General features: G+C 50.5%; 1 protein-coding gene across 4 annotated transcripts; it reads left to right on the top strand.

The window, feature by feature from the left end:
* The first annotated feature begins 747 nt into the window (after positions 1-747).
* On the top strand, positions 748-24,472 carry GJC1 (gap junction protein gamma 1). 4 transcript variants are annotated; one of them, XM_041399000.1, is made up of 4 exons: positions 748-764; positions 20,508-20,621; positions 22,631-22,700; positions 22,831-24,472. In XM_041399000.1, the coding sequence occupies exon 4, from the start codon at positions 22,850-22,852 to the stop codon at positions 24,029-24,031; it is 1,182 nt and encodes a 393-aa protein (XP_041254934.1). In that variant the 5' UTR covers positions 748-764; positions 20,508-20,621; positions 22,631-22,700; positions 22,831-22,849; the 3' UTR covers positions 24,032-24,472. The 4 variants fall into 4 exon arrangements, with proteins under 4 accessions (XP_041254934.1, XP_041254933.1, XP_041254935.1 ...); XM_041398999.1 differs by having other exon boundaries at positions 22,628-22,700; XM_041399001.1 differs by lacking the exon at positions 748-764 and adding an exon at positions 2,786-2,923.
* Positions 24,473-26,202: the final 1,730 nt, after the last annotated feature.

Below are 26,202 nucleotides of genomic sequence, written 5' to 3'. Positions count from 1 at the left end.
CTGTTTTGGTCTCCACATCCCCACCCTGCCCCAGGCCCTGTCCAGCTCCCTGTGTCCCTGTCCTCATCCTATTCTTGCTATCCCCATCCCCACCTTGCTCTCAGTGTCCCCATTCCACTCTTCTCCTGTCCCTGTTCTGCTCCCAATGTCCTCATCCCCACCCTGTTTATGGTGTCCTTGTCCACAGCCCTGCTCCAGTGTTCCTCCCTATTCCTGTCCTGCTCCCCATGTTCTGTCCTGCTGTGTCCTTGTCCCTATCCCCCTGCTGCGTCCCCATCCTGACCCCACTCTATGTCCTTGTCCCTATACCCCATCCTGACCCGTCCCGTGTCATTGTCCCTGTCCCCTGCTGTGTCCCCCTGGTGACCCAAGTCCTGTGTCCTTGTTCCTATACCCCATCCTGACCCCGCTCTGTGTCCTTGTCCCTATATCCTCTCCTGACTCCGGTCCCGTGTAATTTTCCTTGTCCCCATCCTGACCCCTGTCCCGTGTCCTTGTCCTTGACCCCAGTCCCTGTCCTTGTCTCTGTTCCCCATCATGGCCCCTGTCCCGTGTCCTTGACCCCACTCCCTGTCCCTGTTCCCCGCTGTGTCCCTGTCCCGTGTCCCGTGTCCCTGTTCCCTGCTGTGTCCCTGTCCCGTGTCCCTGTTCCCTGCTCAGTCCCTGTCCCTATCCCTGTCCCGCTCCGGACGCTCCCGCCCGCCCGGGTCCCCCCGTCCCCGCCCGCCCCGGCCCGCGCGCGCTGAGGCCACGGGCCGGACCCGGTGAGTGGGGGCTGAGGGTGCGGCGGGACCGGGCCGGGCCGGGCGGGGGCCTGAGGGCACCGAGCGGCGCCACCCGAGGGGCCGGAGCCATGGGAGACGGCGGGGGGCTGAGGGGACCGAGCGGCCGTTCCGGGGGCACCGGGAGGCGGGAGCCCGAGTGCAGCCGCGGGCCCCGAGGGGACGGAGCCGCGGCGGGCTGAGGGAGGCGGCAGCCCGGAGGGACCGAGCCGGGCGCTCCGGGGGGAGCCGGAGGCGCCGGGATGAGCCGGGCGCGCTCCGCCGCCGGTGCCGCCGCGAGGGGCCGGTGTCACCCCCCGGGTCCCCGCGTCCTCCCGTTCCCCGCTGCCTTCCGCGCTCCGGGACGGGCCTCTCCGGGCTGTTTATCCCGAGGGAAGCGATGCCCGAAGGGCTTTCCCGGCCGGAGCGCCGCGTGCCCGCCCGCGGCTGCACGTGTCGAGCCCCTCGGTGATGAACGGAGCGCTGCCCGCGCTGCCGAGCGCGGGAACGGAGCGATCGCACCGGGAGACGCCACCTGTGTCACCCCGTGCCCACCTCCCCTCCGTGTCACCCCGTGCCCACCTCCCCACTACCTGTGTCACCCTGTGCCCACCTCCCCACCTGTGTCACCCCGTGCCCACCTTCTCTCCGTGTCACCCCGTGCCCACCTCCCCACTACCTGTGTCACCCTGTGCCCACCTTCCCTCCCGTGTCACCACGTGCCCACCTCCCCTCCTGTGTCATGCCAGTGCCCATCTCTCCTCCCTTGTCACCCCATGCCCATCTCCCCTCCAGTGCCACCCCTGTCCCCCTCCTGGCTCCAGGCAGGACGGGGCTCCCGGTGGATCCCAGTGTCAGCTCCTGGAAGCAGCAGCTCCTGCTCAGAATTCCTTGTCTGGATAAACCCTCACAGCGCTGCTGGCAGCCGGAGCCAGCCCTGCCTGGAGCTGACGGGCTGCAGCCGTGCGGTTTGGCATTGCTTGAGGAAATACTTCTCCAGCTCCAGGAGTGTTTGGACAAAGCTCTCAGACACGTGGGGGGATTGTTGGGGGTGTCCTGTGTAGGGTGTCAGTTTGGCTTGGTGGCCTTGTGTGTCCCTACTCACCGAGGACATTCCGTGATTCTCTGTGCTTGACCCAAATGCAGAGCAGCATGAGAAGAATCCTGCTCTTGTGTCAGATGAGAATTTTGGCCTCCGTGGGGCCTAACTTTCACCCAGCGTCATAAAATTTCACAGGAATGACATTTGTGCAGCTATTTTTACTGGCCTTTTAAAGGCAATTCTCATTTCTGTTGGTAGGAATTAGTCCTGACACTTTCTGGTCAGTGTGACCTTGCTTCCCAGTGAAGTGCTGATTTTGTTCCACCGTCAAATTAATTACAAATAGGAGATAGTTCATAGGGATTAATTAGGGCATGGATGTACCATATGGATTCTGGAGCAACAGTTGGTACCACCAGGTTCTGATTTTTCACTGGGTGTTTGATTGGTATTTGGAAATGAGAGGGAGAACAAAACCTTTCTATCTGACAGACCGTTGATTGTTGTTATTATTTCCATGTCTCCTGCCTGCTCTAAGTCAGAGATAATTGGTTAAGAAAAACCCCAAACTGTCCCTTCCTGTTAGAAATCTGTGTCCTGGGGATGTTCAATGAACCAGCTGTCAGTGCAGTTACCAAACCCTCCGTTCTTCAGGTCATTTAAGGGAAAAAGTTGTTGTTTTCTGTCAAGACTCGTTTAGGAAAACGCAAGGTGCCTTTCTCCTTATTTTTGCTACTTTCCAAGTCTGTTCCAAAGTTGTGCTTGTGCTTTCCTGAGAGAACAGGTCAGCTCGGCGCTGGAAAGCAGCATGGGTAAGGAGTTTTAAGAGGGAATTTGAGTCTTGCTGTGCAGTTGGACTCGGAGGGAAAGTCCCGCAATTCCAGCAGCGCTTGCATTAACTGGGGAGCAGCAGGGACGGAGCTCTGTGGTCACTGGTGGCTCCCTGGGGGTGGGCTGAGCTGTCACACATTGTGCTGCTGCCTGGCGAATGCGCCGAGAGCTCCAGCGAGGGGCTGGCCCTCGGTGGCACCGGCTGCAGCAGTGGAGCGCTGGCTGTCCCCGCGGCTGGCACGGCGCTGGCCGGGGCTCTGGGCATGGCTGCGGGCACCGAGGCCGCCAGGTAAGAGCTGAGGGGCTGGGGCTGGGCTGAGCGAGGGGTCTCTGAGCCTTTCTCTGCTGAGAAGAGCCCTTTTGCAGGGTATTTCTACAGATTTAGGAACTTGTCTGGCATTTCCAAACCGAAATGCTAGCAGGAGCACGGTGACAGGTCCCTTTGGAGGTTTCACTTTGCATGGAACTTGTTTTACAGGAGTGTCTCTGTTTTTTGGACTGTGCTGGAAGCACAGCTGCTCCTTGGAGTTTGTTACCCAGCACCTCTTGTCTTTTTGAAATGGGGAAAAACTCCTGTTTTACAGGAGTGTCTCTGTTTTTTGGACTGTGCTAAAGCACAGCTGCTCCTTGGATTTTGTCACCCAGCACCTCTTGTCTTTTTGAAATGAGTTTATCAAGGTTTGGATCAGTTGGAATGATGAAAAGTTATTAAAAACGTTTTGTTGACAGGCTGTTCCCTTACCTAAGGGTCTGACTGCCTTTGGTGCTTTTAGACTAGAGTTTGTAAATTTGTCCTTCCATTGATGGAGGAGACTATTGAGTTATTGCTAATGAAAACATTTCCATTTACAGATCTAAGTGTTTTCTTTATTTATAGAACAATATTACAATTTTTGGGTTTTTTAAAACAACTCACAAGTCTGAATGCAGGATTCTAGACAAGGAATTGTCATGAAATCCTCTTTTCTAGATGTGTACCATCCTCAGCCTTTCATTAAGGGTCTTCTTTTGCCCCTCACTTCACAGCAAACACCCAGGTCATCACAGATAATGTGCAAGTGATGTAAATACTGGTAAATAACTGGAAAATTTGGGTCAAGGACTGAGAGCACAGTGCTTGCTTTGAACAAGGCAGAAAGGAACCCCAAGAGGGTTGGGAATGTGAGGGATTCTAGGAGTCCCAGCCCTTGGTAGGGGGAAAGTTAAAACTCAGATGCTGGGGAAATTGCGATAAATTTTAAGAATTTAGCAAATATTCTGGTACACCCTGGAGAGTTTTAATCATAGGTACAGTTCTTCTAAAGAATTCAGTGGTTCTAAAGGTAATTGGTGTGGAAATTATACTGCTTAGGTGAAACTTTCTATTAAAAAGTCTTTTCTGGGTTTGGGTGGTTCTAGAGTTTACAAGAATCAGTTTCTTATACGCTGTGAAATCTAATCATTGATGGAGAGTTTGTGATGAAATTTAACACCTAAATTTGTTGATTTAGTAATTTCTGACTGCCAGCAACTTCTGTGAGTCAAAAAAATCCCCAGACTTTCCTCATGCACCACTTTTGCCAAGGAAAGGATGAGATCCAGTGCCTGAGGTTGTACCTAGGAGTGATCCAGCCACTTAGGATCAACAGAGCAGCTTAGGAACACCCAGTTAGGAGCTGGATAATCCAGAAGGTGCCTTCCTTGGGTGTGTGATGGATTGGGTCACTGAAAATTCAGTGCCTTCGTGCTTCTCTGGGGAGCTGAGAATCCAGAGCCACAAGGGCTTGGTGGTGCCTCTTCCTGTGATGCTGGAGAGTGAGCAGACCTCATGGAATAGTGAGCTTTCCATGGAGAGTGAGCAGACCTCATGGAATAGTGAGCTTTCCATGGAGAGTGAGCAGACCTCATGGAATAGTGAGCTTTCCATGGAGAGTGAGCAGACCTCATGGAATAGTGAGCTTTCCATGGAGAGTGAGCAGACCTCATGGAATAGTGAGCTTTCCATGGAGAGTGAGCAGACCTCATGGAATGGTGAGCTTTCCATGGAGAGCTGCTGGAGCCCCACAGAGTGTGTGAGCCCAGGCAGACCCTGCTCACTGGGGTGAATTTTGGTGATTTGTAGTCATTGGCACCTGCAGAGGGGTGCTGGTTGAGTAAAGAAGTGATGGAATCAGGAGTTGGACTTGGATGATTTTTGTGGGTCTTTTCCAGCGCAAGATATTCTGTGATTCTCAGAAGTCAGGCTGCAGCCTCACCACCAGCATGGAGCTGGGGAGAGGGGGCTGATCTTGGGGCTCTTTCCTTACACAACTTCAATTTTCAGCACCTTTTTTAAAGGTGGAAATCACAAGGTACCTCTTTTGTGCCTCATCCTTCCTGCTGGGACAGGATTCCCTGAAGCCCAGCAGGAACTCAGACAAGGGTGGTGATCATTAAACACTTGGAGTGAAACCCTGGTGGATAATGGACCCCTTTGTTGTCCCTCCCGGGGGATGGGCACTGCTGCCTCATTAGGGGGAAGGTGATGCTTTGCTCCCACCCTGCTTCACAGACTTTGTGTTCTGTGCTGCCACTCCACAGAGTTCACTTGTGCTCCAGATTTATGTATTTTTAATCCGCTTAATAGGAGGCAAATTATTGCCATTAAAAAAGTTCCATTACAATTCCCTGATTTTTATGGTGGCTCTACTTTGTCGCTGCTGACATGCGGAGGGAATCACATCCCTGCCCAGCCAGTAGGGAGGCTCCCAGAGTTACAGATGGCCCCTGGACCCCGCTGCCAGCCCCTCAGGGGTGGCTGCACGGCCACCCCTGTGTGCCCTGCTTTGGAAGGGAGTGAAGGTTTTGTTGCAGGAGCCCCTGGCATTTATCAGTGTTTGCAGCTGGTCTCGGCACTTCCCGTGAGCAGCGGGAGTGCAATTCCACTGTCCCGTGCTTGTGCCATGGAATAACAGGCTGTGCTTTTTATTGACTCAAATTGTGGTTAATAATGGTCAAAATGTATTAAATCACATTTTGCTTGCTGTGTTCAGTACCGCTCAGTACGTAAATTCCGCTCTTGAAAAAAACCCATGTTTTTAAAATGCCAATATCACCAAACTTCCCATTCACTGCCCATTCTTGGTCCTGGTTTTGGGAGGCTCGTTGCTTTCCATTAAAAGCTACAAAAAGGAATATCTCCAAAATGCTTCTTGGAGGGGAAAGGGCAATGTTAGCATTTCCTTTTCTGACCTCCTCATACCATAAATATGAATTGTTATTGCTGCATGGGTAGTGACACACAGTTCTTCCCAAATTCAGGACTGCCTGGAAGACCTGGTTGGGATTTTTAGAAACTCGACTTAGTTTTGGCATAAAATGAAGATTTCAGGTGAAAGTTCCTGCATGTGTTGTGGGATAATTGACATACTCAGCGTGTGGCTGGGCAGCCACTTGTGATCTTACTGGTGATTCCTGGTGAAGGAAATACTGAGAATGGCAAAAACAAATCCCTTTTCCTTCTGCAAATATAGAGAACTTGGTTTCATACCTCACTACTGGCCAGTAATTCCTCAGTGATTCCGTTTCAAGGAAGAGTATGATTCCATTTCAAAGCAGAACCTAGGGTTTTAAGCAATAACATAAGTTACAAGGTTTTCTGGCTATAAATAAAAAAATCTATATTTGGAAAAAACAAATAGTGTATTTGTGGACAAAACTGTATAAAAGGAAATGTGATGGAAAAATTGAGTCAGATGAGCTGATGTATGAAGCATTTCCCTCTGGAGTCATTGGGCTGAAAAATGTTTTATATGCCTAAACTTGAACAGATGCTTCAGCACACACACACACAGTCCTCCCCCGGTTCATATTAGCAGTTCTGCTCATACCACTGTGATTAATTCCCAGACCAGCCTGGCTTAGGCTCTTTTCAGGGGGCTCCGGGGTATTTCCAGATCATCCAGGTACTTAAGCCATGCCTAGCTGTAAATAAGCGAGCAGCCCGGATTATTAGCGGGATTTGTTTCCAGCTTTGCATTAGGCATGTGTTTAAATGACTCACTGAGCTGGGATTTACATTTTTACACGGGAGTGAAGGATTTCTCTCTATTACCTTGCCTAGATGGAAATTGGTGGAGTCAGCCAGCTTTTTTGCCTAAACAAGTCCATGAAACCAGCTTTGGGCTCTTACAGTTATTAGTTCCAGCTTTTTAGTTACAAATTTGTCAGAAAACAAGTCTGAGTGTGCGTGCCTGACCTCGATTGAGATACTGAGGAGGACTGAAGGAGGGAGGGAGGGAGCATCCATATGGATGACCAGCAGATTGTGCCTCGTGTCCTTTCCAGTCCCAATGTCGAATGCGCAGTCGGCGGCACTGGAGGAGGCTGACAACTGCATTGGATTATTTTCCATCGAGTCCCCACTCTGCTGTCCCGCCCAGCCATTCATCTGCTGTCCTGGGGTGCAGGGTTTGCCTTGTAAGTGGCTGTGCACAGCATTCCCTCTCCTTTGAACATCCCCAAAGTCTTCCCCAAAAGTGTCACGTCTTGGGGACGCTTCTGTCCATTTTGCTTTTCTGATGAAGTAATGTAGAAAAATTACTTCTGGGTCTGAGCATGGGTCTGGCTGTGTGTGCCTGGGGAATGCAGCTCCTGCAGGATGAGGGATGATGCTGGTGGCAGCAGGGGATGGAGCTCCTGCCCGCGGTGACATCCTGGCGTGAGTGGTGCAGCCCTGCCAGACTCGGAACAAGCCATTGCCTGTGAAGTTCTGTATCTCTCTCATGCTTAAAATAGTCAAGAGCCTGGAAGGGTGATTGTATGTCTTGTGTGTGCCCATGTTCCCTTGAGGGGGAGTTTTGACTCCTTGTTAACTCCTGGAAGCCTGGCTCTGCTGTGGATGCAGGGACAAGGATGACACCCAGCACTGCGTAGTCCTGAGGTTAGAGATGTGTCTGTAGGCAGGCAAGGGGGTGGGTGTAGGTTGTGCACATGGGGCTGGCCTTGGTGTCAGTGCATTTTTAATAGCACAAAATTAAAATATTTAAAGTTCCTAATGTGTCTTTCAGCTGTGCTGCCCTGCATGCAGCATGTCCTCCTAAAAATCTAAAAATCTCCTGATTCTCAGGGTAAACATTGAAGTAGTTGAGAAATGACTGAATTTTACTTGCAGCATATTAATTCACAGGAGTTACTCAGCTGGTGCTCAGATATGGAGTTAAACTATTTTGAAATGAGAAGAATTTTCATGGTGGAAACTGTGATTCCTGAGATATTATAAAGCAAAATAAAATTGAAGTGTTTGGGAGGAAGCGCATGGCGATCTTCCACAGAGCCATATGGAAATTATCTTTATTCCATGGTTCGTGTGAAGTCTTTGCTCCTTCTGGAGCTGACTTGGAGCCTCCTCCTCAGTGCTGTCCCCAGCTTGGTTTGTATTCCTCGCCTGCTCTTGCTCTCTTTGCAATCTGTGACCAAATCCTATCGATCCGGGCGTCTGCGGAATCCGATTCCCTGGAGAGCCGTGGACAGGAATAAATCATGGCTGCCCTTCAGGTGTTCCATTGCCCGGGGTCGTCTGGCACATGCAGAGTTCCAGGAGGCTGGAACTGAGCAGTGATGAACAGCCCCTGTACCAGTTCTGTTCCCTCTGGTGTCTGCTGGTGCCTCTCTTTCAGCTGGTTCATGGAGGGGCTTTTTCCCCAGCACCTGGAGCCACTCACTCCTGGCTCCTTTGGAGCAGCCACATGGATCAGATGGAATCTTGCCTGCTCCAGAGTTCTGTTTCTGACCTGTCCCATGTGGGGCTGCAGCAGAGCAGGGGAGAAGCTCTGGACTCTGTCAACATGCACTGCTTTGTGCCTACAGACTTACCTTTGCCTGAGGCACTGCTCCAGCTTTCGATTTTTGAGAGGTTTTCCTTCTCCAGGCTGCTCCAGGTGTCACAGCTCCCTGCCTGTTTCCCCCTCAGCCTTCTTGCTTTTTTTTCACTGTCCTTCCCCCACCATCCACTCCATGTCTCTTCTCCCACCTCCTTCTCTTCTTCTCTCTTCCCATGACAGAAGCTGGGCAGAGTGACCAGAGCCACACACCGTGGGTGAGCCATGGGCACTCAGGGGGACACAGCAGAGTGACCAGAGCCACACACTGTGGGTGAGCCATGGGCACTCAGGGGGACACAGCAGAGTGACCAGAGCCACATGCCATGGATGCATGTCACAGGCACATGGTGGCACAGTGCGTGTGCTGGGTGTGCTTGTCCTCTGACACTGGTGAAACACTGTTTTGGGCTGTGCTGAGCTGTGCCAGAGCATTCACAGAGCAGCCTGACAGCCCCAAGACCTCCTGCTTGCTGAGGCCATCTCAGGGCATATCTATTTTTAGGTGAAATTGAGATTTATTATTTTTATTCAATGTATGCATCACTTTATCCGTGTGGAATTCCATCTGCCATTTTATTTCCAGGTTGCATGGACTCATATGGTCCCTTTGCTGCTCTTCATGGTTGCTTCTCCACCCCCCCTTGAATATTTCCTTCAGGATGCTGGGTCACATCCAGACAGTGTCCTAGTCTGGCACAGCCAGCCTCTCGCTGTGACCCTTGCTCTGACTTCCCTCCCTTGCAGGAAATGATTGTTTACTCCTACTGCCTTGCCTCCCACCCATCTGTCTCCATACAGGGACAGTCCCTTTTCCAGTGGCCTTTTGGGGTCCCTACAGGAAGCCTCAGATGAGAGAGACTCTCAGAGGTTTAAACCCAGAAGATCTGGAGCCCTCTGTGGGGCTGGAGATGCCTTTCCAGAAACCACGCTGACTTTTCCCCTGGTTTATTGTATTTATACAGAGAATCAATGCCCACTAATTCTGCTCTGTGGCATTAGTCCTGTGTGAATGTTTGGTTTGGAGAACTACACTTTGCCAGGATTTTCTTCACAACCCCTATCTTGCAGAGTTGACATGGCAGTTCATGCTTCCCTGTCCCAAGACAATTTTAGGAATGGCTGTGCCGAGGCCAGGGGCCATCTCCATGTTCCATTAGCCCCTTGGTGGATCCATCCAGCCCTTCCTACTGTGACTCCTCAGTTTGGCTCTGCTCTGTGACCTCCCCTCCAGTCCCTGCAGTGGGAACCAGTTTCCCATTGAGTCCCAGGGGAAAGGGCTGGCAAAGAGCCTGGAACTGTTCCTGGTGCTGTGAATTGTGTGTAAAGGACTCGCATCGTTTTCCCTGGATGGGTTTGTCATCTTTTTTAGTGACAATAAAGGTGAGCCTGTTCCTGATGGTTGCTCTCTGCAGGGAGACTCTGTCAAGGTGCAGGTGGGAATGGTCTGAGGGAATGGAACAGCTGAACTGGGAGTGGTCTGAGGGCTGGAACAGCTCTGGAGTTGGGCTGGGAGAGCTGGAGGTGTTCAGGTGGAGAAGAGAAGGCTCTGAGGAGACTTTATTGCAGCCTTTCAGCTTATAAAGAGACTTAGAAGAAAAACGAGGACTTTCTGCTGTCTCCTTTAGTGTCAGGACAAGGGACAACACTTTTAAACTGAGAGAGGACAGGGTTAGATGGGGCATTAACATGAAATATTTTACCATGAGAGTGGGCAGGCCCTGGCACAGGGTGCCCAGAGCAGCTGTGGCTGCCCCTGCATCCCTGGCAGTGCCCAAGGCCAGGTTGGACGGGGCTTGGAGCAGCCTGGGACAGTGGAAGGTGTCCCTGCCCGTGACAGGGCTTTAAAGTCCCTTCCAACCCAAACCAGTCTGTGATTGTGTTTGGCAGAGTGGGTGCGATTGCCTTAATGAGACAATCCACCAAACAGCCAGTGGTTCCTTATCAGGAGCGATCTTATCTGCAGCTAATTCCCCTTTGTGAGAGTGAACGAGCTGTGACACAGGAGATGCTCAATTACCCTTTGTTTTAAGAATGTTTTTGCAGGCAGACCTGCTGGGCTCTGTGTTAGGAAGTGGCCCAGCCCTTGGTCCTGCCAAACAGAGGTGATCTGCTGGCTCCTGGTTGGAGCATGGAGTTCACTCCGTGATTAACAAGATGTCACCAGCCTCCTAAAATCTTGGAAGCTTGGGAATGACAAGCTGGGGGAAGCTTGGCACTGTCGCCCTGACCGTAGTTGTGGCTGCAGTGGCTCAGTGGGTTTTTCGTGCCTGCTGCAGCCCCACAACACAGTGCACACCATCCCCTGGTCCCCTTGGTGCTCCCCTGTCAAGTCTCACGCCTGACTCAAGCACTGGGGAGGCTGTTCTGCCTTCAGTTTGCTGCTGCTTGTCCCGATCTGTGTCGATAATAAGTCAGATTAAATCCTTGGCCAGGGAAAGCAGTCAGGTGGAAAAACTGACCCGTCTGCCACTGTGTGCTTGGTGCAGAGTGCCTGTCGCTGGAAAAAGGGCTTCTGGCCTCCTTTCATAAAATAGGAGTTATTTCCAGCTGTTCTCAGGGGGAAAAGCCCCAGTTGGTGTGTGTGTGTTTCCCAGCTGGAGTGATGGAGCACAGGGAGTTCATCAGTGCTTCAGGTCTCTTCCCAAGGGAGTCTCAAAGTATTCAAGTCTTTCAGAAATGGACAGTTTTATGTTTCTTATTTCATTACTGGGAATTTTTTTTTTCAACAAATAAGTCACTTAGTGAATTTATGCATATTTATATTCTAAATTTTATCTTTGGCAAAATAAAGCTGTTAAGACTCCTGTTGAACTCAAGCTGGAGTAACATTTTAATGCCAGTATGGCAATCTGCTGCCTTACTCTGCTCCTTGTCTCAGAATAAACTGTGTGTAAAACCAACTTTATTGAAACAAAACTCTTCAGCTGTTTCTGTGGTTTACCAGCAACTTGGGAGAAGTTGAAGCAGCAGTAGAGCGAGTGATGTGCTGGCTTGTTGTGGACCTGTTCTCTGGCAAGGTGCTGTCCTTGGCTGGCTGTCCCAATGCCATCCTCGTGGATTGTTGTGCCATTTGGCACAGCTGGCTGCTGTCCTGCTCAGCTTGGTGCTCTCCACCTGGGGACATGCAGAGTTTGGTGAAGTCACAAGGGGCTGCAAGGCTCTCTGCTCCTCCGTGTCCCAATGGGAGCAATCCAGGCCCAGTCTGGCAGAGCTGTTCCAAGTGCTGGGTGCCCTGAAAGCCCCAGCACGGTGGGGAGGGTTTGCAGTGGTGAGGCTTTGGTTTGCAGTGTCCTCCTCTCTCTCTGAACATCCTTCCCTCTCTGCAGAGCTGCTGTTGTAGAAAATGTGATGTGGATTTGGTGGAGTTGCAGGCTGAGGCGGTGGCTCCCACTAGACCAGACAGAGCTGGGGAATAAAACTCTTTTTTTTTTTTTTAATGTAGGTTACAGAGAAGCAGCTGCCATGTTGCAGGATGGGTGACTGGGGAGGTTGTGGCAGACTGCATCGGGCTGCGTGGTATCTGTTTCATTTACAAGCTGTTCATGGTAGTTTTTGAGGCTTATCTATGAAGCAAACTCTGTTGTGGTTTCTCTTGGCTGTCATAAGATGGTGGTGGGAGCATTAGGTGTTCATCCCCATTGATTGCCTCCCGCTCAGCCAAGTGAGAGCCTTTGATTTTGACGTACAGGAGCCGACAGAATTGCTCTCTTTTGGCTTCTCTCTCCTTTCCTGAAATGGCCGTGAGAGTGATATTTGGGTCAGCTGCCTCCAGTGTGTCATTTTCTTTTGACACTCATCCCTCTGAGCGCAGAGGAGGAGCCCGGTGGGGAAACGCTGTGGAGCTGTTGGCTGCGGTGGAATCGGGTGTAGTTAAAGGGGTGTTGTGGTTGTTTGAATCACTAATCACATCAAGGCAGGGAGGTCTCTCTGATGCCTGACTGGAACAGTATGGGAGTGAGGATGGCCTTCCCTAGACCTTGCTGCCAGAGAGCTGGAGGGATCCAGGTAAGCACATGGATGCTGCAGCCTGTCCCGGGCTCCTGCTCCCCAGCAGTGCCTGTCCCCCTGTGCTTCCCGGGGTGCAGCACCCAGAGGTGCTCTGTGTTCTGTGCCTTCTTCCCTTTGGACCCTTGTGGGTCTGTCTGGGGAAACAGAATTGTTCCTCCTTGCCTTGCTGCAGGGCTCGGGGTCATAGTCTGAGTCTTGGGTGGGCCCAGGTGCTGCCATTCCCTGGGTGCCACAGGTGGGTTTGCATTGTCCAGGCTCTGCTCACCCCTGAGTGTCCCCAAGTGCAGCCCTGAGTGACAGTGCTGGTGCTGCCCTGCCTGCACAGGCAGAGTTTGCAGCAGGACCCTCTCCTGCCCTTTCTTTTCTCTCTTTTCTCTCTTTTCTCTCTTTTCTCTCTTTTCTCTCTTTTCTTTCTTTTCTATCTTTTCTCCTTCCTTCCTTCCTTCCTGCCTTCCTTTTCTTTCTTCCCCTCTGCTGTCTTCAGGCAGTTTTTTTGCAGCAGGACACTCTTCCTACCCTTTCTTTCTTTGTTTCTTTCTTTCCCTCTGCTGTTCCCAGGCTGGTGAGTATGTCCTGAAAGGGGCTGAAGCCCTGGGATTTGTTGGCAGGTGTGTGCAGGAACGCCAGCCCCAATCCATCACACTCTCTCTTGAATTGCTGTTGGCCACTCAGGACCTGCCTTTTGTCATTCTCCTCACTGCAATTTTTCCATCTTTACCCTTCCATTTGCCATACTTGTTAAAATAACTGCTGGGAACACGGTTCCCAATAGGCAGCAGTACATTATTTTTAATATTTTAATAATGTATTGTTATATCATGCCAGTACCAGTACCACTGTGTGGCAGTTGTCCTGCACGGGCAGGGGAGAGGATGTCAGGTCACAGTTTCTCTTGCTTATGTGGCTCAAGTCCCTGCAACTTGTCCCCTCTCCATTATGTTCATTCTTACAGGAAGAGTTGCTAAATTGCTTTGCTTCTGTTGCTGTTGCCCAGACTGTTCTCCATGGTGCCCAGGGAATGGTGACATAAAACTGATACACAGAATATTCCACTTAAACATAAGAAAAGCTTTTTCTACTGTGAGTGTGGTCAGATGTAGGATCAGACTGCCCAATCTGACTTTTCAATGCTTCTGTCTCTGGAGGTGTTTAATAGGATCAGGCTGCCCAGAGAGCTTGTGGTGGAGTTATTTAAAACCTGGCTGGACATGGGCCTTCCAACCTGCTCTGGTTGACCCTGCTTTGGGGTGTAAAATATGGTGGTTTAAACTACCAGTTATCAGAACATTGCACATTTCTGAAAGGGATGCATTTGGTACAAGGGAACTTAGGGGTTAAGCACCTTCAGGAGTGACTGAAATAAAGCTCTGTCACTTACAAAGGGGCTGTCAGAGCCTCAGAGCAGTCAGTGTTGGGGTGTTTGGTCTCATGTTTTGTCAAGAAGTAGCACACTGTGTGTCTGAGCCAGGGTTTAGTAGCCCAGACTGAGGAGCAGTGGTGTCTCCTTAGATGTTTTTGCCTGGTCCCAGAGCTGCTCCTGGGAAGGAGAGCTCTGGTGTTTGGGAGATGAGTGTGGTTGTGTGTGACCATGGAAAAGCCTGCAGGATCCCTGTGGTGTGGGAGAATGGGTATTGCCAGCTCACACTCTGGAGTGTTCTGTGCACCTGAGTCCACTGAGGCTATCCTCACCCAGGCTGATGGTCACTTCAGCTGCTAGGAAAGAACAGTGTTTCTCAAGGATGCCCTTTGGATCTTTGGATTTTAAGGGTATCAGTCCCCAGCCCTGTTGTTTGCAGACAGCCTGGGCTGGCAGTCCAAGAGCTCAGCATCTGGTTAAACACTTGCTCTTGATTTCAGAGCAGCAGTGATGGGTGTTTTCTCTAGTATGGCTTGAACTACAGATTCAGATTATTTTTAAAAAATTAAAGTTGTCTTTTACCTACCCTGTAATTCCTTGTTTTCAACATCCAGCTGAATTACACAGGGAAGGCTTTCCTGTGCTTTACTGATTTCACAGAATCACCAGGTTGGAAGAGACCTTCAAGATCATCGAGTCCAGCCCAGCCCCAACAGCTCAACTGAACCCTGGCCCCCAGTGCCACATCCAGGCTTGGTTAAACACACCAGGGATGGTGACCCCAGCACCCCCCCAGGCAGCCATTCCAGAACTTTATCACTCTTTCTGTAAAAAAGTTTTTCCTAATATCCAACCTGTATTTCCCTTGATGCACCTGAAGACTGTGTCCTCTATTTCTGTCAGAGCTGCCTGGAGAAAGAGACCAGCCCCACCTGAGCGCAGGCACCTTTCAGGGAGCTGTAGGGAGTGATGAGATCACCCCTGAGTCTCCTTTTCTCCAGGCTAAACAAGCCCAGCCTGGTGGGTCCTGCTGGACCTGCCAGTGCTGCAGGAGCCCATTCCTGCAGGAGCTGCTCAAACCATCTGGGCTCAGTGGGGTTAAACTGTGGTGGAGAAGAGCTGTGAGATGTGTGAGGCTGGAGGAGATGGGAGAGGAAAGCGCTGGTGGAGTAAACACTGGGTTGGTTCTGAGCTCCAGTAGCCCTTCCTTGGACTATTCCTCATCTGCCAGCAGGTTGTGGAGGAGGGGATTTGTTCCTGCTGCAGGCTCCTGTGCCAGCACTGTGCTGATCCCCAGGGTTTGGTGTTGGTGTGGCCCAGGCTGCCCAGGGAGCTGGGGTTTCAGTGCAGGCTGAAGCAGCACACAGATCTCTGACCACTTCGTTTCCTCCTTGATCACATTTCACATCACCACAGTGCTGCCATCACCTGGGGGCTCCTTCTGCCTCCTGATACCTGGATCTGCAGGATGGGTGTGAGGAGCAGCCTCAGGCTGGTGTTAGGCTCCAAGAAGTGCCAAACTGGGAGCTCACTCTCCCAGTCTCTGAGCTGGAACACCTCATTCCCATCCTTCGGAAGGGATGCTGATTGCTGAGCGTGTGTGAAGGGATTCAGCCTGACGCAGACCCCACAACAGGCCTCCAAAAATCTCATGAGGTGACAGAGACTGTACAGCCCAGCGTCCATTTCCCATGGAGCCTGTTGTCACTGCAGGCTCCTGCTCTCAGATGAACTCGAGCCAGGCTCAGCTCGTCCTGTGCTCCCCCGCCGGGACCCGCGCGTTCCGGGGTGCCTGCCCTGCACACGCCGCTTCCCGCAGCAGCACGCTTGCTGTAGGTGCAGCAAAAGCTGGTTTGGGCCAGCACAAAACACGTCGTGATTTCATTTGAATTTTGTCACTGCGGGGGAGTGTTGCTAAAATTGTCACTTGGCTTCCCATGTTAGCAGTACCTAGAGGGCACGCCGAGGCGACCGGAGGTTCATGTCTTAGCTGCAAATTCCAGTTTATCTGTAAGCTGAATGCTCGGGTGGGTATATGTTGATTTTCAAAAAGATACGTACTTGACATCTTTATTTTTTTGACAGCGCAAGAATCTTATTATATCCCTACCTCTTACCCATATTTTCCTGTTCTATTTATATCCCACACAGGATCTGTGGTCTCATAATTCAGCGTGGGGTTTTTTAGACTCGGGGGATTGGTCTGGGAATCAGCCTTGTTAGCATGCCTGGGATTGGAAGGCACCATTCAGAAATGGTTTCCAAATTGACATTGACATTGTGGCTTTTTCCAAACCATTCTCTGCTGTTGCCACGTGAGCCCTGCCAGATGACAGAGGATTTACTTGAAAGAGCAGTGTGCTCTCCAAAAAGTCACAGTCTTTTCCTTCACAAATATTCTATAAGATTAAAAATAAAATTCAGTGCACTTCTCTTATTCCTTTTCATCTTTATTACTGAAAATAGGAGTAAAATTGGTGATGATTGGACTCACTGCCTTCACAGAGGATAGAAGGGTGTTAACTGTGAGTTCTCTTATCCCAGGGGTATCCCCACATCCTTGCTCTTGTGTCACTCAGGACAATGGACACTGGAATTGCTGCTCAGGGAATGCAGGTGGCATCAGCACAACGCTCACAACGCTCACCAGGGTTCAGGATGTGTTGGCCCCATTCCAGTGCTGGGTCTCACCACGGCTCTCTGCTTTCTTGAGCAGTAAAGTCTTACTTGTTTTCCAGGTTAAAAAAAAAAAAAAAAAAGAACTCCTCTGTTTCCTCAAAAGTACTTGTAAATCATGTAATTTCTTACTTTTCAATGTAAATGAGATCTGAATGAATAATGGTAATTATTCATTCATCCTAATTCAAATACTATTTTAATTAGCCTGTGGGCCCAATTTCACTTTCATGCAGCATGAAACCTCTTTTGATTAACAACAGAATTGCCATGCATTTCTTCTTTTTTTCCCTGCTCAGCACATGTCTTTTTAAACTGCTTAAAAACAAAACAAAACAAATAAATCATTAATAAATTAATCAAATTTTATTAGCATGACCTGGGAAGACATAGTTTAGGGAGGAAAAAAGTCTTCTGTAGATATATTCATTCTCCTTAACAACTACCTTGAGGCTACAAAGCCTTGTCTGAGGAGGTGCTGGTGAAATATAAAAATTTAGGGACCCTCCACCACTCCTACCATCAAAGGGCAGGGACACCTTCCACTAGACCAAGCTCCATCCAGCCTGGCTTTGGACACTGCCAGGGATCCAGGGGCAGCCACAGCTGCTCTGGGCACCCTGTGCCAGGGCCTGCCCACCCTCATGGTAGGGTATCTCCAACATCCCATCTAATCATGCCCACTCACAGTTTAAAAGCATTATCCTTTGTCCTGTCACTACAGGCATTGATAAAATGTCCCCATTTTTCTTACAAGCTCCATTTGTACTGGAAGGTCACAGGATGGTCTCTCCTTCTCTCCATGCTGAATGACCCCTGTACCCTGAGCCTGTCTCCACAGCAGAGGTGCTCCAGCCCTTGGAGCATCTCTGTGGACTCCCACCAACAGCTCCATGTCTGTCCCATGCTGGGGGCTCCAGAGAATTCCCCCCTTGCCTGCTGCCACCGCTGCTTTGGATGCAGCCTGGGGGGCAGTTGGGTTTCTGGGCTGTTGCTGGTTTACATCCTGTTCTTCAGCCTCCAGTATCCCCAGGTCCTTCCATGCAGGGTTTCTCTCCATCCCCCCACCCCAGTCTGTGCTGCTGTTGGGGGTTGCCCCAGCCCAGATCCAGGATCCTCCCTTTGGCCTTGTGGAAGTTCACGAGGTTGCCATGGGCCTGCTTCTCCAGGCTGTCAGGATCCCTGGGAATGGCATCCCTTCCCTGCAGGACATCAGCTGTGCCCCTCAGCTTGGTGCCATCCTTGGACATGCTGAGGCTGTGCCCAGCCCCACTTCTGGCATTGATGGAATGACATGAACTGAGTCCTGGTACCACAGAAACATCACAGGAGAGCTTGGATTGGACTGGATTCACATGGATGTGCAGTCCAGCTCCATGATCCTCACAGGCTGCCTAGTGCTGAACCAAACCAGCACTCCCTGCACCCTCCTGCTCAGGTGCTTTGGGTGTAGCTGCCAGTTTGCACTGGGCTGGAGTCAAGGGGCTCCAGTTTGTACTGGGCTGGAGTCAAGGGGCTCCAGTTTGCACTGGGATGAAGACAAGGGGCTCCAGTTTGCACTGGGATGAAGACAAGGGGCTCCAGTTTGCACTGGGATGAGCCCAGGCTGTGCCAAGACAAGGGCAGGAGATGGTTCCGAAGGTGTTTGGGATTCGACAGCCTGGAATGAGGCTGCCTTGACACCCACCTGGTGCTGGCTGTCCTGCCCTCCAGGTGCCCTCCATCTCAGGGGAATGGGGACACTGCTGGAGTGTTTTAGTTTCCTCCTGCCCCACTGCTGTCCCTGTCACACCTCAGCTGTCCCATCCAAGGGCTGGATTTGGAGCATTTTACAGTAACTGCTGCTCCACGGTGCAGTTCTTCCCACCCTGGGTGGCAGGAGGTTGTTGCTGTTTGAGGAGAAAGCTGAAAGGAGGTGAAAATTTGATGTCAAAATGTTTAAATTCATAGCCAACCCCCCATGGGCTGGGAAGAGGAGGGGACACACCTGAGGGGCCGTTCTCTGGCTGTATGTGAACACCAGGTGTATGTTAACTCCAGAAATTCTTCACCTGAAGCTGATTTATTTTTTCTCATTTACCTGCTCCAAATTCTTCTTCATTCTCTCTGGATGTCAGCGCCTGCAAAGCTTTAATTCAGGAGCCAGCCCCCTGTCAGAGATAAGCCTCCTGATATTTCATCATGGATCCTGCCTGCTCCAAGGAGCCTCCTCCGCTGGAAGTGCTGAAATGAACTTATGACAAATACAAGAAATGAAAGTCTCTCTCAAATGCACTTTCTGGCATGACTTAAATTAGCTGAAATTGCTGACATTCTGCCTTTCTCAGATGCGTGTCAGTGTCCATAGACTTTTCTTTCAAACATTGGAAAATTATTGAGTTAAATGTTGCCAGAAACAACAGATGCAGGCGCGTGGGTGTACGTTGGGTGAAGGTTACTGGGATGTGTCTGGGTGCTGCAGCACGTGGAGGAGAGGCAGAATGTGCCCCTCTGACCTTGGCTGATCCCACACAACGGAAGGACAGCACCGGAATTCCACTTGGAAGTTCTTGGGTTTGTACTGCATTGAATTTGGATGGGCTGAACCTTTCCAAGACTTAATGACTGTCATTTTACTTGAACCAAAACATTTCCTTAAAGACCAGGAAGTTCTTTGCCTGCTCCTGGGTCGTCCCATGTTTGTCCCAGCAGCTCTGCTCAGGACTAGGACTAAATAGACAAAGTGACACTTTCTTGGCAAAGAGAATCAACTCTTGGGCAGCTTCAGAGCTGCACAGCCAGGACACACTAATTGGCAGGTCCTGGTTGTTAACCACAGGTTGGGTAAAATCCTCCTGCATCCCAGGGCTGTGGGAGACCCAGCATATGTCTGAACATAGGTCTGGCACTCTGTGCATTGGTACAGCTGGTGGAATTTGGGTTGGGAATCACAGGAATGATTCCTGGGTTGTTTTTGGTACCTGTCTGCAGGTAGAAAATGCACTGTGAAAAGCTGGTATGTACCTTGAAGAAATTTCTTAGATAGGAGGTAGCAGCTTGTCTAAAAGTAAAGATTCTCTTACTGAAATCGGCACTCATTTCAAGCTTCCCTGTCCTTAACTCCTGAGGAATGTGACAGTATATGAAAATTTAAAGGCTGGTTCCTGCTGTTACTCCAAATTTACATTGGCAACAGTGTTTAATTAATTTCAAATTTACTTAGTAGTTTGCTTTCGGTGAAAAGTGTGGCCCTGACATTTTCAGCGAATAAGAATTAGCCTCTTAAACTCCTTTGGTTTTGTCTCTTTTTTAGCTGATGAATCACGAGGTGTCAGTGTGGACATGCCTGTCCTGTCGGTGCCCAGGGTGATGAGATGGGCAGAGCAGTGTGGTGGGAGAGGGGTTTTGGGGTTCCTCTCCTCTGTTAACCTCCTGATCCAGATGTGGGGTTCACCTGCCTTTGCTGCCCATTGCCCTTCTCAGGCACGTGCAGCACCCCCAGATTCATGTGCCCCTCATCTGGACCCCAAATCTGAGTGGGAAATGCTGAATGTGGGGTGTCTGAAGCACTGACACAGAACACAAAACTTGAGTGGCAGAGCTGCTCTTGGGTGCCTTTCTGAAATGGGGGTGCCAAGCCCTTGCTGCAGAAAGGAGATGCAATGGGACTGGAACCTCTGGTCTCTTTGCCTGTTAAAAATGTGTTATTTCAGCCAGTGCTCCCTGGAATGATGGCAGCAGGATTGTGTTGAAGGGGAGCTTGGATGGAAGCCTTGGGAAGATTGCATGCACCTCTAAAAGCTGTTATCTATGGAACACATCTGATTCAAACATGTCCTTCAGGGCTGAGTGCTGGTGGCCTGCCCACCTGAGTGAGGGCTGGGCATTTTTGTCCTAATTGGTAATTTTGATGACACATCACGATCCTGACACGTTGCTGTTGGGATTCACTTTCATTTTCCTCCTATGTTTCCCAGCTAAACAAATTGATCTTTGTAAATCTCTCATTTTAGGCATCTTCCCTGTCCCTCAGCTGGTTTTGAGCCTCCTGTACCCACTCTCTGATGCTGGAGCAACTGCTGAAGGATGCAGCCGCAGGCGCCCAGGGCTGTCTCGCTAACAAGGAGGTAAGATCAGCCCCTGGCAGCTGATGGCAGTGACACAGCCAGGGCTCAGTCCATCACCTGCACTCTGTCAGCAGCTCTCCCTGAGACCCTGATCCTTCAGGGGCCTCATTCCCTTCCCTGTTAACTGACACCCACAGCCTCTCCCCCTGTTACAAAACCCTGCTCTGCTGGTCCTGAGCTGCCCTGAGTGTGGTTCAGGCACTGGGGCTGTTCCAGGGGCCTCAGCCTCCCCAGCAATCTGTGTTTTCCTGTACTGGTGACTCTCATCTCCAGTTCCCAGCCTGCAAACTCATGTCCCATGGCCCATTTTGTCAGCAGCCAGTCCCCAGTTGAGCTTAGGATGATCAGCCTGGCTGCCAGAGATTTTCAGAACTGCTGTAATTATGGAACTGATCTTGGGCCTAATATGGGAATCATTTGTCAAGACTTTTGTTACTTCTGATCACTTAATATGGCCTTTTTTAATACTCTCCTATGCTATTTTTTTTTTCTCCCACTGTCATAAAGTGATAAATCAAATGTCCTGCAGAACCCATCCACACCATATCCCTGCTCTTGGCTTTTCAGTGAAACACTGAGTTCCACCAGAGGGAGATCACATTGATATCCTTTAATTCTGCATGCTTGCATCTCCTCACATTTCATTATTTTGCCTAGGAATAACTCTGTAGTTACGTGGAAGAAGTTGAATAGTTCCCAGTACTGGTTTTCCTCCAGTCTCCTGGAATTTCTTCAGGTTAAGAATAAGAATTCTTAAGAATAAGACTTTTTAATTCTTACTTGAAGAATAAGAGTTTCTTCAGGTTAAGATCAGAGTGCTGGAGATTTGACAAGTTCTGGGTTCTGGATCTGTCACCAAATGTTTTTCTGATGTAATAATTTCTTTTAATAATCTTTGTGTCAAACTGATACTTGACATCATCAAAAGTCTTAAAGATGCCTCATCCCCTTTTTCTCTAACAGTGTCCAACAGTTCTTCCTGTGTTTTACCAGTTTCACTCCTTGGAGCTCCAGGAGGGCCTGCAGTGTTGCTGGGGTTTGTTCAAAGTGTTGCCAGACAGGAGTTTCCAAGGCTGGGATTTTTACTGTTAGGATTGCAGATTTATCCTGGAGTCCTGGAATGGTTTGGGTTGGAAGGGACCTTGCAGCCCATCCAGTGCCACCCCTGCCATGGCAGGGACACCTTCTGCTGCCCCAGGTTGCTCCAAGCTCGGTCTAGCCTTGAACACTTGAACACTTCCAGGGATCCAGGGGCAGCCACAGCTTCTCTGGGCAACCTGGAATCTGCAGGCATTGGAATTTGGCAGGGTTGCCCCTGGCATGCTGTGCCAGCCCCGCTCGGGAGCGTGGCCAGCCCCGGCAGTTCCGGGCTCGCTCAGCTCCTGCCAGCGCCGTCCGTTCTCCCCTCAGCCACCACCACTCACTGCTGTGGAGCAGCTCTTCTAAAAGTTTTGACAGGTAACTCTTTCTAACCAGGTTTTCATTACAAAATCCACACTGAAATCTTTCCTGAACCTGGGAGGAAGGTTTTAAGCCTCCCAGAGGGGCTGGACCCAAATCCATCCACAGGATGGTTGGAGCATAGTTAGGAATTCCTTGGCCCAGCCCTGTCCTTAGGCTGGCCCTGCAGGGTGACACTGCTCAGGCCACCAGGTTGCCCTGCCTTTGCATCACAGGCGGGCTGGGCCATCCCTTCCTGAATGAGGACAGCTGGTACTGCCCTTGGACACAACAGTGTGTCCCATGGGTTGTGGCTGAGACCATGGTCACCAGCCCAGGCTTTAACAAATTAAAATAAATCCTCTTGTCAGTGGTGGAATGTGGCCAACAGCACCCAAAAATCTCATGGGTGCTTGTCTTCCCATCAACTGTGTTTTGGAGTCTTCAGCTTTCGCTTTAAATGTTTTTATCAACCTGTGACATCCATGTCTCTGTCTTGGGCTGGGGAGTAGCTTTGGGAGCACTTTTTAAATGAAGTTATACTGAACTGCTACTTTTTCTTACAGCAGATTCCTCAAAAGCCTGCGGAGGAGACGTAGGATCTTCAAGCAAATTCTGGCAGCTGGATCCCGATAGCAGGTGGTGGTCACAAACATGGATGTGTGTTGGGTGTAAAAGTCAAGTTTTCGGACTCTCTTGGTTGAGTTTGAACCATTTAGGCTCGAGCTGATAAACTCATAAATATTTGGGGGTTCTGTTTGTTTTTTAGATAAACTCATTTGACCACCATGAGTTGGAGTTTTCTGACCCGCCTGTTAGAGGAGATCCAGAACCACTCAACCTTTGTTGGCAAAATCTGGCTGACAGTGTTGATTGTGTTTCGGATTGTCCTAATTGCTGTGGGAGGAGAATCCATTTATTATGACGAACAAAGCAAGTTTGTGTGCAACACGGAGCAGCCCGGCTGCGAGAACGTCTGCTACGACTCCTTCGCCCCTCTCTCGCACGTCAGGTTCTGGGTGTTCCAGATCATTCTCGTGGCCACTCCCTCTGTGCTGTACTTAGGCTATGCCATCCATAAAATCGCCCGGATGGTGGAGCACAGCGAAGCCAGCAGGAGAGCCAGGAGGAGGAGCTTGCCCATCCGCTGGAAACAGCACCGGGGCCTGGAGGAAGCTGAGGGTGACCACGAGGAAGACCCGATGATGTACCCGGAGATCGAGGTGGAGAGCGCCCGGGAGAGTAAAGAGAAGCAGAGCCCTGCCAAAGCCAAGCACGACGGCCGGCGGCAGATCCGGGAGGACGGGCTCATGAGGATTTACGTCCTGCAGCTCCTGGCCAGGGCCCTGTTTGAGGTTGGCTTCCTGGTGGGGCAGTATTTCCTGTATGGCTTCCAGGTGAGCCCCGTGTTCGTGTGCAGCAGGAAGCCCTGCCCGCACAACGTCGACTGTTTCATTTCCAGACCCACCGAAAAGACCATTTTCCTGCTGATAATGTACGGGGTGAGCTGCATGTGTCTGCTCCTCAACGTCTGGGAGATGCTGCACTTGGGCTTTGGCACCATCCGGGACACGCTGAACGCCAAGAAGAAGGAGCTGGTTGACTCGGGGACCTTTAACTACCCCTTCACCTGGAACACGCCGTCGGCTCCCCCGGGCTACAACATCGCGCTGAAGCCGGAGCAGATGCAGTGCACGGAGCTGTCCAACGCCAAGATGGCCTACAAGCAGAACAAAGCCAACATAGCTCAGGAACAGCAGTACGGCAGCAACGAAGGCAACATTCCCACCGACCTGGAGATCCTGCAGAGGGAAATCAAAGTGGCTCAGGACCGCCTGGACCTTGCCATCCAGGCTTACAACAACCAAAACAACCCCAGCAGTTCCAGAGGGAAGAAATCCAAAGCGGGCTCAAACAAAAGCAGTGCCAGTAGCAAGTCAGGAGATGGGAAGAACTCGGTCTGGATTTAACGTTGACTCAGTTGATATGCTGTGTTTTTTTCCCCTAGTTTATCATAACCAGCAGTCCCATGAATAATGGCTTCCATTAAGGGAATATTTGACTCTGCTGATTTTCAGGGATACCGTTGGCTCGTGATTCAGCCCCAGAAAAGGTTTATACACTGACTCTAGGACTTTAGAACTTTATTCTTTTGTCTTCAAAGTCAGGAGACAAATAGGTATATTTAATTCATTCTCATTGAACGGTTTATGCTGTATGTACAGTATTATAGTACATTTATTATGCACAATTTTTTTTGTATTTGTACACTGGATCTGATGTTACACTTTTTATATCAACAAGGACAAAGCAATGGATAGCCGTTAGCATTTTGTTAATTTTATTATTGTTGTCTGCAGTTATGTCATTGTTCTTCCTTGTTTTCCAAGTAAAACTTTTTATAAAACTTTTCTATGCTGCGTTTCCAAAGTGCCTTGAACATGCAGAAGTGGAATCTCCGGGCAGCTCATGGGTGGGGAAAGAATTGGGAAACCTCTGTCAGTGGTGCTTCTTTACTAAATTAATGTGCTGCTTGCAACCTGGAAGTGTCATCCCATAACCTCCCGTGTCCTACAGGCTCTTTCCTCTATGGAAAATGACTAATAGGAAAAATGTGTGTGTGTGTAGGTGTGTGTGTGTAGGTGTGTGTGTGTAGGGAGCAGGAGTGTCACTTGTGGGGCAGAGAAGGCTCAGGGCTCCCCACACACCTTGTGCAACAGGAGGGAGGAGACACTTCAAATTCCTGCAAAACATCCAGAAAAAAAACTGAATAGAAATGACTGGATCCAGTAAATCCACGTGTTTCTGTGAGAGCGATGGGAAGAGAAGTTTGTGAGGCCTCCTGTTATGTAACACCCTGTGCCCAAGGGCAGGCAGTGGTACCTTTTGGGGAGGATTCCTGTGCTTTCCAAACTAATGGGGTCAGATGGAGTCTGTGACTGTGGAATCCCTCCCTCTCCTGCAGCAGCACACACCAGCTGCCTGGGGAGTCTCAGCCCCTCAGAATTATCAATGATTCTGCCTTATTCCAGACCCCTCTTCCTTCCATTCTGTCCAAGTTTTGTTCAGACACAGCAATATGTATAATTTAGCTTTCTGCTTGAGAGACCAGTCCGATCTGGCATTCTGTGGCTTTGGCATTAAACTTGAATTTACAATTAGCAGAAGGGGAGTGAGGGACTGATGCCTTTGGCTCTGTCTTTCTGGCAAGGAGCCGGCTCGGCTGGGAGAGACACTGATAAATGTCTCTGCTTTCTGCTGCTATTTATAAGGGATTCAGGACCTTGCTCTGCTCCCTGTCTTTTTTCAGGTCTCCATGCATTTTAATATCTTTTGGGGGCCTGTTTCAAGCAGGACTGTTCTGTTTCAAGGCTACCTCTGTCCCTCATCAGAGCTGGGTCAGGAGCAGGATTCATCCCAGAATGTTTGGGGTGGGAAGGGACCTTAAAGAGCATCTCCTTCCACCCCCTGCCATGGGCAAGGACCCCTTCCACTATCCCAGGGTGCTCCAGGACATGTCCAGCCTAGCTTTGGACCCTTCCAGGGATGCAGGGGCAGACACAGCTGCTCCGGCAGCCTGCGAGGAGTGAGGGTTGAAGAGTGAGGCTCCATGGAGGACACAGATAAATCCCTGCCCTCTTCCTGTCCCTCAGAACATCCAGGGGCAGCACCCACATTAAATTCATTCCGGGGACATGAGCATGTCCTTACTGTTCCCCTCTGCCCAAGCACCTCCTGTGAACGGGTGTTGTGCTGAGTTGTTTTGCTGTTTTCCCTCTGGGACACCAGGCAGGCCAGGCATGGCTCCAGACTATCCCTGAGCAACCTGGAGAGCCCTGCTGTGTCCAGAGCCAGCACAGCCCCCGTGGGAGCCCCTCTGGAGCTGCGGGGACTCTGGGAAGGGAATTGCCCCCTGGCCTTTGGCACTGACCCTGGCTGCTGCGGGGGGCAGGTGGAGGAGAGCCAGGGTGGTGTCTCCAAGGAAGTGAGAGTGACCCTGGACGTGTGTGGCAAGTGGATGTGGGCAGGACTGGCCCAGTGAGCTGGGACTGGCTGTGTGGTCCAGGGCAGCTCAGCAGTTGTGCTCCTCTCACTGAACTGGCCTGAAGAAAGTCACAGTGATGGGCAGAGTGAGCTGAGT

The sequence above is a fragment of the Onychostruthus taczanowskii genome, unplaced genomic scaffold, assembly GCF_017590055.1.
Source record: "Onychostruthus taczanowskii isolate IOZ18803 unplaced genomic scaffold, ASM1759005v1 scaffold151, whole genome shotgun sequence".
NCBI classification, from domain to species: Eukaryota; Metazoa; Chordata; class Aves; order Passeriformes; family Passeridae; genus Onychostruthus; species Onychostruthus taczanowskii.
The sequence above is the reverse complement of the archived record's forward strand: the minus strand, read 5'-3'. Positions and strand labels throughout refer to the sequence as shown.

Bases quoted from the DNA above. Each gene is read 5' to 3' on its own strand.
- GJC1 (XM_041399000.1), top strand. From the start codon at position 22,850: ATGAGTTGGAGTTTTCTGACCCGCCTGTTAGAGGAGATCCAGAACCAC.